The sequence below is a fragment of the Limulus polyphemus genome, unplaced genomic scaffold (genome assembly GCF_000517525.1).
Source record: "Limulus polyphemus unplaced genomic scaffold, Limulus_polyphemus-2.1.2 Scaffold849, whole genome shotgun sequence".
NCBI lineage: Eukaryota > Metazoa > Arthropoda > Merostomata > Xiphosura > Limulidae > Limulus > Limulus polyphemus.
In genome coordinates this window covers 254,855-267,590 of record NW_013666459.1, presented here as the reverse complement: position 1 = coordinate 267,590, position 12,736 = coordinate 254,855, and the positions used below count along the sequence as shown (strand labels likewise).

The 12,736-nt window shown below is 31.7% G+C and overlaps 1 protein-coding gene across 2 annotated transcripts in view; it reads left to right on the top strand.

Annotated features, from left to right (window-relative positions):
• The first annotated feature begins 1,450 nt into the window (after positions 1 to 1,450).
• Positions 1,451 to 12,736, top strand: part of LOC106460857 (ubiquitin carboxyl-terminal hydrolase 3-like) — a 39,483-nt gene continuing 28,197 nt past the window's right edge. For both annotated transcript variants that reach the window (XM_013920602.2, XM_022387658.1), the window contains exon 1: positions 1,451 to 1,636. In XM_013920602.2, coding sequence (XP_013776056.1) covers positions 1,549 to 1,636 — 88 coding nt within the window. In that variant the 5' untranslated portion in view covers positions 1,451 to 1,548. The remainder of the gene's footprint in view (positions 1,637 to 12,736) is intronic.

Below are 12,736 nucleotides of genomic sequence, written 5' to 3'. Positions count from 1 at the left end.
AGAAACGTGGCGTCACACTAGTCATGTGACTCGCTGACGCAACAATATGATGTGCATAGTTCTTTCTAGTTATTTATTCACTTATTTTTACAAATACAAGTAACATCTCTTCGCTTAGCAATCTTCATAATAATGCCAGTGAATATTATTTCGGGAGTTCTGTGTTATTTTGAATATTTATATTTGTAATAGTAATCTGTAAATGATAATGGTAAGATAAACTGTGCGAATGGCAATATCTTGATGAGGAGCTTGGTAAAGTGATGATGTTTTATCAAGAAATGCCCCCTCCCCCCAGTGAGTCAGCGGATTTATAACGCTAAAATCTGTGATTCAATTTCCCCATGGTGGACAAAGCGCAGATATCTCATTATGTACCGTTGCGTTAAAATAAACAAACAAAATATCCAGAAACTTTATACAACAAACTTAAATGGGTTTATTCTCAAATACTAAACCAGCACCTTAAGTGTATGATATATAAAAACTTTGATGGAATTTTCTTTCCGAAAGAAATATCTCACAAGATATTAGAAATATATTTGTTAAAATATGTGAAATTAAAAACAATTATAGCCCATTGTGTAGTTTTGTGGTTCACAACAAACATAAAACAAAACTTAGTCATGGTTACGTCATTAGAAAGGAGTAACATTTCACCTTTCGTGAAAGCATTTCTGAAGTCCCTCGGTTTGACAGCGGTACGTTTATGGACTTACAACGGTAAAATCCAGGGTTCAGTTTCCTATGGTAGACATAGCAGATAGCCCGGTGTGGCTTTGTTCTAAAAACAAATATAAACCTTTTCTGGATCATCAAAAAAATACACTTAAGTTTACTCCTTCTTTATTATTTAGCATATTATTAATTCTATATACTGAGTCGCTAATTAGAAGCGCTTCATTACAATATGGAAAACACTAGACTTCGTTAGATAAAATTAGTTTGATACTATAAACTTACAATAGAAATATATTATGATCCTTTTATTTTGAAATATAAAATACGAAAAAGTATATGAAATTTAGCTCTTATATCTTGAATTATCTATTACTTTGAAAAGTTCCCCATTTATGCTGTCCATATATAATCATTTGTATGCGCTTTCTGTTATGTTACAGAAGACGAAACAAATCTAATAATATATTTATTAATATAAGTAATAGCCTTTTAAACCACAAGTATTAATTATTGCAAAACAAATATATTTTGCAATAATAAATAATTGTGGTTTAAAATGTGTATTACTTATATTGATTAAATTCCACAAGATATATGAGTAAACCAATTAATATATACTAATTTTCTACCAAATATAATCATGTAAATTCTCAGACATTATACTAAACAGTAACACTAGTTTAAAAAATGATTTCATTCATAAAATCATCTTTCCTTCACCTTGTAGAAAAATTTTGCCAGATGGCACACTTTGCGGAGCCAACAAAAAGTCTATTGGCAAAGTTCATGTATAGGCTTAGAAGAAAGGAACGGAAAGAACTCTAACGTTGAACAGTCGTTGATAGCTACGTTAGAAGATCTGTTGTCATGGAATGCCCACACTTGATGAATTGTGTGAAGGTTACTAATTTACCATTAAAAAATGAAAATTCTCCGAATGACTGGGTTTGCTCAGGTAAAAAAAAAAGAATAAAAACATTGAAAGCTTGCTATGGTTTATAAGAAATGTAATATAAAAATTAATTGTGATAACTTAACTACAGTTGTACAACTAAATGTTGCGCTAGTATTAGTATAATATTTCTAGGCTTAGCCTTAAACCAGAAAAAGATGTGAACGCGTTAACGGCAACGCGGCTGGCTTTTTGTCATTGCCGCAGTAGTATTAGTAGTAGTAGTTGATAGGACCTAGGCCAAGAATGTTTAGAAACGGATCGAAATAATGGTTTTCATTTCATTGAACAAGACTTGTATATGTTGTTTTATCGCCATGTATTATTTTAACTGTCAAATACATGACTTAGTAATATTGAAAAGTTACAAACTTTATTTTTAGAATAATAAATAGTATGATTTAAAATATGTCCATTGACACTGACAGTTGTAATGATTAGTAACTAAGTGTCATTAATAAGGCTTTTTGTTGAAATATTAACATTCAAACTTTTGGTTTTTAGTAACCCCTTCGATGTAATATCAGATTTTATTCCCTGTGTAGAATTGTTTGTTTGTAATTTTGTTATAGTGTTGCAGTTTTTGCTACATAGTTTCAGAGCCACATAAACAAAGGTTGTGATTCTGAATCTTTATTTTGTGATGTGATATTCATTTATTTGTTTGTAGCACTAAAGAGCCACTTTTATGAAATTCTTTTAACTCTATTACTGTCATATACACAATTTATTCTTCTTTACAGGCATCCAATATTGAAAACTTATTTTGAATAAATCTGAGGCTTCACTTGCATTCATTGCTTTGATTTTATTGAAATGATGGGGGGGGGGGGGGATCTTGTACAAGTGAGAGCATAGTTGATCTTGTTTGTTTGTGTTTTTATTGTTGTTGTTGTTTTGAAGAATTAAAACAGCAGTTGTTGAAAAAGCTCCACTATTTATCAAAAACTTCTGTGAAAGAATGTAAGCTTGCTGAAGATGTCTGGTAGTCCATTACATTGTCATGTTATCTAACCACTGGAAATATTGAAGATTCTCCAAAGGCACAACTTAGGCTTAGCCAAGACAAATACATCTGTATGGGGTTGAGGGAAAGAAGGGATAGTAATATGCCATAGCTGTATATGGCAGGGTACACAAACATACAGATATCATGCTGTAGGTCCTATGGCCTAATGCAGTGAAAGGTTTAAAATCTAAAATTATGAATGTGGGCACTAATTATTGCCCTGTTTATATGAAAAATGTTTACTAATTTTCACACACAACTTTGATACAAGTATAACTGACTATAAAATATAATTTTAAAACTTTAACAAGAATTTTTTTTTTTCGTTAAAGAACCAGTAGGCTGTATGTTTCAGTAAATTAGTTTAATAATGGAAAGTTTGAATTAAAGATTCTAATATTCATATTTGTTTTTGATAACTACAGAATGGTGTAGTGAAAACCAGATAAAAACAAACAGGTGTAATATAATTTTTAAGACTCCTATTCAGTGGTTAAAGAAGAAGTTAAATGAAAAGTTTTATTTTTTATTTCTAGAGTGGTAATGTATTAGAGACATTAATCAAATATTTATTTAAAATAAACTGAAATCCAACATTTAGGGTTTTCCTTAGGCAGGATTACAAGCTAGCCTGAATTCTTTCAAAATTTAGTTTTTTAATATATAATTACAATTCTAGTTTTCCAAATAGACAGTGAATATGAAATTAAAGACATTAATTAATAACCTTATCAAGTTGGACAGCTTTTTTATCAAATTTTGATTCTGATGGTCTTAATAAATCCAAGCTTTAAGCACAAAACTTTAATTGGTTATGTAAATTACAAATCTATGAGAGAAATAATTCTGCCTAGAAGCATATGTGCATCTGGGTTTCTAAAGTTTATACTTATTTCCTCTTAGTGGTGGAGGAAAGACTTCAAAATGGGTAAATTAGAATTTCTAGTAAAGTGGAGGATACAGAAAGAAATCACAAAACCTATTATTTGAGGGTAGAACAAAGATACTATGAAAATGTCATAGCTCAAAAGATCAAATTTGATACAAAGGATTTTACTTCATATGAACGGCAAAAGAGAGTCACAGGTATTGGTGGATGTGGTAAATTTAAAGAAGTTAGTGGAAGGCTCTATAAATATTTAAGAGAACTGGGCTTGGTTTGAGTTGTTTTTTTTTAAGTGGATGGTACAACCTCAGTGAACCAACAGGGCCCTTGTCCTTAAATGTTATTATACTGAGGAAAGGAAAATGTTTGAAGTGCTAAACGATTTATTTACAAGTTTGTTTTTACTGATGGAAGAGGAGTTATCTAAGCTGATCAATTTCTTTCAAAGTTTCTACTTTCTTTCATTTATTTTGTTTTACAAAAGTTGAGAAACTTCCATAGTTTTAGCCTCAGCCCTGGTAAGATTTACCTTACAAAGTCAGGGATAAACTTTGCAAGGAGGTCATGGAGGTTTTTGTATCTTTAAAAAATCAGTTCACATCAGGGAAATTTTTAACGATTGAATGTCGATGAAATCCATATTTTTAAAAGGAGTTGGTAGACTTATGATGTTATAGGTAGTTTTACTTTTGTTGTTAGAATCTGTTATTATTAGAAATAAATAAAAGTAACATTTGAAAAGTTTGCATTAAGCAACTACTCAGGATGGTATTAGATGATTTCTGGTTAAAACAATTATCTTTTTGATTGAGCTTCTGTTTGTTTGTTTTTATTTTTATGAGGGCATATCTTGCCTTCTAGAAATTTTATAAGGAGCCATTAGTTATGGAGTAGTATATTGGCTTGGTGGGAGATAGCAAAGTGGGGTTACATATAGGCATTTTTCTTATTTTCCTGTTTTGGGATCTTTGTTGTTTACATTAGCTACATGCTTAGCAAATGATATTGGAAAAGGTTGATACACTTAAATATTTCTCTTATTCAGTAGGATGTGGGCAATCATGGTGATTGGTATAAAAATGAGTTTGTTTTGAAAAATATAATGTAATGCACATAAGATATGGAAATTTAGAAAGGACTTGTTTCTATGAGAAGAGCATTGGTGTTGTCGTTAGACATGGTTACTTACAGAAGCTCAAAGAAGTCATTTTAAAGTTTATTTGTGGTGAAAAGAGCTAATAGTTCTGTAACGTTTTGAATTTAAAAGTAAGGTTCCTTGTAATTTTCCATAAGGCTGGAAACTGTCATACTACAAGAAGGATATCAACAGCTGAACTGAAAAGAGAAACTTGATTTTTTTCAGGAGTGTAGAATTAAAGTGGACTTGATTACAGTGCTTAAAACTGTTATGAAATGGAAATATGAAAATGTTAACCTGACAATTAGGGGTAATATGTTTATGCTTTTGAAGTTTAGATTTAGGCTTATTTTGAAAAATTATTTTCTTTGAATTTGTGTGATGGTTTGCTCCATGATGTAGTGTACACCAAGCTTAAAAGTCCTCCAGTGGCTCAGTGGTAACACTGAAAGCTTATAATGCTAAAAACTTAGTTTTGATATCCATGAAGAGCACAGCACAGACAGCCCATTGTGTAGCTTTGTATTTAAACAAAGAAACCATGCTTAAATATTTGTTAGATATGACTGTGATTAACTACATTTAAGTTGGTGGATGGAGAGATTATGTTAATGGGATACATGGTTCTCTGTCTCACTTTTATTATTGTTTATATTGATTGTAATACTGAAATTCTGAAAGACTGCTTAGCAGGAAAAATAGCCACACTTCAAATTTTGTAACATAGCAGAATGCAAGCATTATTTGTATGGTTTAATATGAAACACAAGTTTCAGAAAAATTAAATCTGAGACGTATATGGCAAGTAGATATAGAATGTGTGTTTCATATTCAAAAATTAAGAAATTCTGCTTAAGAAAAGTGATTCATATAACGATGAAAAAGGGATTCTAATAAAGTTAGTGATCATCAAGTCAGTCTTCTGAAGTTTATAGCTTATTATCCAAATTGTGCTCAGTGCTACACTTGAAAAAAAGTTAAATCATTTAAAAAGTAAATATTTTTATCTTTATTTTATTATAATCTTGTTTTTAGTCATATTTACATTGTTTCTTATTGTTAGGAAAATTAAGAATTACAAATTTTTCACTCATGTAAAATTCTAAATTTTTATCTTTCATAGAACTTATTTTAGATGGTACAAATCTTGAGTCTATGTTTCATGTTTTTTGTGTGTGAATGAAAATTTTTGTTTATTTGACATTTTATTTCATTTAGAGTTAGGATACTGTTTCTGTTGTGATGGTTAGAAACATTATCACCAATATTACCAGTAAAATCAACACTTTCAAAGTACAGTTAGGGGTGAATCATTCAGTAGTTGCACAGTCTAGTTAGGAAAGCTTTGTTATCTCATTACTATACATATCAGAGACTAAGTTTATGGTCAACAGGCAGCACTGCTTTGTGTGAACATTCACCACTTACAGTAAACCTATTTTGCGCATAGTGCTGCAATCTAATTAGGAACCTTGAATTATTTATTGTAAATAGTTTTCACTGCACTCACTAGATGGTGCCAGCTAAAACATTTTATATATTTTCTTGGTCTTCTTTCTATATACAAGTATATGAAAGAGGTGCAGCTAGAACTGAAGTTGATATGTTCAATTTCTAAGCTCTGTAATTCATATGATGGGAAACATAAATAATTTAGGAAGAAAGTTAGGAAAATAATTATTGTTAAGAGTAGGAAATATTTTTTACTAATAATGAAACTACAAAAAAAATTCAGTTGTAATTATTCTAGGTAAGGTTTTAACTATTTTGGAAAATGCATGCATTTAATGCTACTGGAATGACTAACCACCTGAACAATTGCAAGAAATGCCCTAATGAAGTTAAAACTATCATTAAGCCTAATTGTGTGCTAGAGCAAGAAAGTATTGGTGACAAAATAATTACTTTGTCATAGCCAAGAAACTCTACATTGTTAGTTCTATCTTTATCGATACCCTACCAGTAAAAGTTGACTTTGTAACAATAGAGCAGCAATACCATATTTAGGAGCTGCTAGTAAGAGCATTATCTGCTATAAGCACATCATTTAACATAACCAAAAATCCATATTGGTCAGCTCTGCAACTTACACACAGATATTAATTATCAACCTCCTCTGAACAAGTAATTCAAAAATTCTTTATGATGTAAAGCTGAAAGCAGCAAAATCACACACAGTGTGGTGGTTGAAGTAATCTGTGGAATGAACCAGTTGTGAACTTCTTAATTACTAGTTGTCCACAGAAGCATATCTTCTTGAATAGAGCTGAGAAAATTGTTGAGCTTTTTAAACCTCTCAGTCTGTGGATCACCTTCCTTTGATCAGATACCACAGTAATGGTTCTTGTTTTACTTTCTTTTCAAGTACCACAAACATACTAGGTTGTACATACATGGGAAAGTATTTACCCTGGATGGAAATGTTGATGGTGCATCCCAGTTATGGAAGGTTGTAGACCTTATGCCTAATGTTGATGAAAAAGAGCTATTGTGACTTAATTTGATACAAAAGAAAGGAAGGTCTGTGGCCCAAGCTATTTGTGTGAAAATTTCTGGAGACAAGAATCAAAAAGATTGTAAAGTGTGGTGTTGTATTGTGGGTTATCTTCACTTAGTAAGGCAGTTGTAAGTATCTTTAGTCTCTCTTCATCTTCTGCAGCATTCAATCAATATTTTAGTATGTCTGGATTTGTGCACTGTACTAAACACAACAAACTTCAGTAGGGGCTGACATATTGCATATAACATGCAACTAATAGAGTTTGGTCAGATAAACTGAGACTAGAGATAATACATATAAACAGGCATGATCCACTTTGATTTGTTGGTTTGAAAGTAAATATGAATCTTCCGAAGATAAGGAAAAAGCAGAAATGACTTAGAACTCCACTGAGGCAGCAATTATGAGTGAGAAATAAATGTAGAACTTTGTCATGAACCAAGAACAGTTTAAAACATGTGTTCTGAAAGGTACCTTGTTTTAATTCACACAAGTTTTTGTTGTTGTTGTTATTGCTAGTTGTAATTAAAATTTCTTTCTTCAATAATGCTCACGTTTTCGGTAGAGCATTCTAATTAGTGTTAGTGGAATTTTCTAATTAATTAATTGCCGTGCTTCTTAATCAGTTACATTCAACTAATCGCTTATTCGCACATGAGAATGATATTCCTAGTTCCGAATCGTTTTTTTTTGGGGGGGGGGGGTTCAACTGTCCTTCGTTTGATATCGTAGAGAACTTCCGGTACAACCAGAGGCGTCGCTAGGTGCGTAAAAGATTCGGAGCTCTGGCCCATAGGCGCGGGAAATTTCGGCGTCTTGGTATGATATCGATCATGGTTTTCTATTTTGATTTTTCAAGACATCAACTGGGGATTCGGCGAACAGGCCCCGTATACCAGCGCCTAATGACGCCTCTGGGTACAACAGTTCAGGATTAAGTTTAAATTTCTTTAATCCTAAACTATTATACATGAAACATATACGCAATGTAACATGCCCTTTCAAAAAATTTTCAACAGTATAGTAAGTGGTGTAGCATGACCAATGGGAGTCGATGAGGTTGAGAATAATAGTATAGGATTGTCACTAAATAAACTAATACTTTGGGATATGTCTTTCATACACTATTACCGAAACTAATACGTTGTTAAAAATAATTGTTCATAGATTTCATGTGATAAAAGTAGTAAAAATTCTTGTCAGTGTGTGAGATAGATAATTAATTATAGAAAAACAAAGACAAGTACAATGTTTACTGTTTTGCAAGAAGACTAGTGATAATACTAAAAGATGACCTCTGCAGATTTTAAAAACACAGCAGTACGACAAAATTTTTTTAAATATAACGTTTCTGATTTTTTTATTCTATTATAAGCTTGAAACTTAATAATTGATAATTACAAATATCATAAACATAAGCTTTTAAGCGAGAAGTTTTTGATACGTATGAAGGTTTAGAAAAGAAAAACATCTTAAATGATTAATTCACTTACGTTTTGTAATACAGGCTGGAAGAAACTAGAAACACAACACGTGTGTGCTGAAAAATCAATAAATCAAACTCGCTGTACTAGGCCTTGTTTTAGCGGCACGTGAGGACAGGCAGACTTTCATTTTTCTAGTCGTAAACAGATCTGTTCATTAGGTTAATGACTTAGGTGATACATATTGTAAGATTGTTATTACTTCACTGTGTATGTCTAGTAAATTATGAAAAACAATTGAAAGAGCGAGCTATTCAGCAATCAACATATTCTTTAAGCAAATACAGAATAATGCATATTTATTTGCTGTGATGTTTTATATTAAAACAACCAAGATTTTTTTTAAGGAAGGGGGTCCACTTTCATTCCACAAAAGAAAGACATCTGCGAATATAGTCGATAAGAAAATAACATTTATATTATATATTAGAATACGTATATATAATACAATAACGGATTTTTTTTATTTGGTCTTATTTTTGAAATTATTTTTGGCCTGGTGGTTAGAACACTCGCATTGCAATATGTGGGTCGCGAGTTCAAAAGCTGTAAACGAACGTGTTCGTCCTTTCAGCTGTGAGTGCGTTATAATGTCACGATTAATCCCATTATTTATTGACAAAGAGCAGCCCAAGGGTTGATGGAGAGTGGTGTTAACTAGCTACCTACCCTCTAGTCTATTACTTCCAAAATTAGGAACAACTAACGTAGATAGCCCCCGAGTTGCTTTGCGCGAAATTAAATAAACAAATTATGTGATGATAATGAGTATAGTCTAGGTATATAGTTACGTAACATATATCGAATGGAAAATGTTAAGTGTATTATATATAAGTGTTCTAGAATTAAAGTTGTGTTGCAACCAGTACTCAGAATTTAAGATAATCAGTGTTTCGGAAATTTTGCGATTGCGCGCAAACTTATTTTTCCTCGAAGTTTACGTTTGGCCTATAATTTCGTAATTTTATTTTTCGCCAGGTATTTACACACACACACAAAAGTGAAAAAATGGCATTATACAACTACCCCAAAGTTTTAATAATTTATTCTATCACATTTATATAAAATATTAACATTCATGTACTCGAAATTTAAGGTGAAATTTTGATTTTATGTATTACTAACTGAATGCAGAGAAGTGTAGCTTTTAACTGAATCTTTTTTAATAGGTCTTTTACTGTCGTACTAACGTGTGAGTCATTGTTACAATGGCTTCTGGCTTTTAGAACGATAAAGAAATCCTGCAGTGTGACTATGCATATTTACTAGTACAAACTCTCAAGTGAAGTTTACTGGTGCTGGATGCACGTGTATAAAGTGGTTTGTGAGTCGTTTCGCGTTCTAATTTCAACCAAACGGAAAACATTTAGACATTTTCTGTATCACTTAATCACAGTATGTCAGATTAATTGTATAGAAACCACTGAAAGAATATTCTGAGAAAAAATCAATTGAACTACTTTAATCACAAAATAAATGAAAAAACATTTCGAAACAAATATTAAGAACAATTGTTGTTTCCTATCGTATAATTGTCATGAGGCATAAATTCCATATGTTTAATGGGTAATAATGCACACAAATGGTGAAGAACACGCACGTGACTCTGTAGGATAGAACAGCGTTTACAAAATCATTTTGACATGTGTAGAAATAATTGTATAACAAAAATAATATACTTGTTATATTATTATTTTCGAAAGACCGTATGTTTATTTTGCAAGTTAAATTATGACTACAATGGTACTTGTAATGGCTAATGTTTGTTAAGATCGTGAGGGCCTGGCATGACTTTGGGAGTTAGGGCACTCGACCCAAAAGCTGTGTTGAGTCTGTGGGTCGGATGGAAAAGGAAATTCGGCGTCGAACATGCTCGATCTTTCAGATGTGGGGGTCTTAATAAAGTCATGGTCAGTCCCACTATTCTTTGGTAAAAAGAGCTTGCAGTTGGTGCTGCCAGTCGGTTGCCTTCCCTCTGGTGGGCAGTTCACAATTAGGGACAGTGGAAGACAGCCTTAGTTGTTTTGCAATAGACAAAGAGGAATAAACATTGTGTTTGGCAAACGGCGTGAGAGGCTGATGTAATAAATTTTTTAGATGTGCTAAGCGGTGTTCTGATTTTCTAATTAATCAGTTGCTGAAGATATACTCAGTTATACAAAAGTAGAAAAGTTAACCTGTCAAAGCTAAGTTAATGCATTGTCTAAAGCCACGGCAGCAATTGTAAACATCTTCAATGATTGTTTCAGAATTACACATATTCCATCTTCAGCAAATGTATGAAAATAACAAATTTACAATCTTTAGTATAGTTACTAACATAACACAATGAATAGTGTTAAAAATGATAAAACACTCAATTTTGGGGAAAAAACAAGATTATTTGAATAAAGCAAGGGGGAACAAGTTTGAATTTCTATTGCATCTTGGAATTTCATTCATAATATCTAGATTTTCTTTTATCAGCAGTTCGTGATCATTACATCCAGAAGTTAGAACTGAAAAGTCTTTATATCCTATTTCCTTACAAGAACCAGTCTGCATAGCTTTAGAAAATTGATTCATTTGGTGGAAAACTATATTGGTTCTTCTAAAGACATGCCAGTCACCAAGCTGTCACACTACGTCTGCAATGAAACAGAAGATTAATTAGTATTGAGCGATAAATCTCTTGCAATTGGATTCAATATTTATAAATAATCCTCATCAAGATTATTCTAATTAGATCATTTTTAGAATAAAAAATGTGGAAAAATAAAAAAAATGATTTGGTAGCCATTTGCACAATAATATGTCATGAAAGAAATTATAGTAATATGAAACTGAGGTTTGTTTCATTAATAAATAAAAAATGGTAATTTGTTATTTTGGCTTGTTGATTTCTTTGAATATGATTAGATTTAGTAAACTATTTGTAGTGTAAACATGTGTGTCTGTATAGAATATATATGTAGAATATCACTCACCTTGTATAACTGACTGAAAATTTTTTTCATTACTGCTGTGCATGTGAAAGTATTGCCATGTTGTTACTAACAAACAACACTTATCAAACCATTTTACACGTATTCTGAAGAACTGAAAAAGTGTGTTTTTGTGCTTCCATTGCTACAAGGCTCCCCTTCATCTTTTGGGTGTTATTGACACATGTTGAGCCTATTGGCCTCTTCACACCATGAATCAGTAATCCAAGGTAAAACTAGTCAAAGGGTCACAGCTGCCACATACAGTTATTCAGGAGGCACATAAGTTGATCTGCTGGGTGTAATGACTCTTGATAGACCAAAAATAACATCTGTATCAGTGAAGCTAAGTACAATACAAAAGATAAAGATCTTTAAGATTATATATCAAACAGAGATTACTGCAGGTCTCAGAGTGGTCTGATATGCAAGTACTTACTATTCTTACCTAATAAAAAGGAATACTCTAATATGCTGATAATGTATGGAGTAAAGATAACCAAATATGAAAATCACGTGAAGGTTCACAAAATGAAATATATTAGATTTGAAATTTTTATGTTTTAGTACATAGTGCAACACTGAGAAGAGAGAAAATGTTTGTTTCTTTAAACCCCGAAGATGCAGGATAAGATAATGATGAGAGCAGTGGATCTGAGTGTTTATACATGAGTGAACATACAAACAGCACTCAGTTTTTGTGTACTAATCAAATTGAAATGCTGACATTAAGTAATTGTATAAAATCAATTTCGATGTTTATTTTAATAATCAAAATCTAGTCAAAATTTGATTAATCACTCAGCATTTGTTAACTGAGAAAGCTATCAATGCAATACCTTTTTATGTACCATAACTCTAGAGTGTTGTTTGGAATTGGATTAGGACTTGAAGATAATGGAAACAATGTAGAGTTAAACATTAAATGCTATGTTAAAAGCTTGTATAGCTAAACCTCATGCTAATATGTAATAGTATTCACTGCTATTTTGTTTATTACAAATAACACTGTCATGCTATGTACACTGAGTAGTCACAAGTAAATAGACACCTAATTTTTTGTCATTTAACTGATTTATGCTAACTAATTTGTGTTCACAGAGCACTGTATAAATGAAAATGG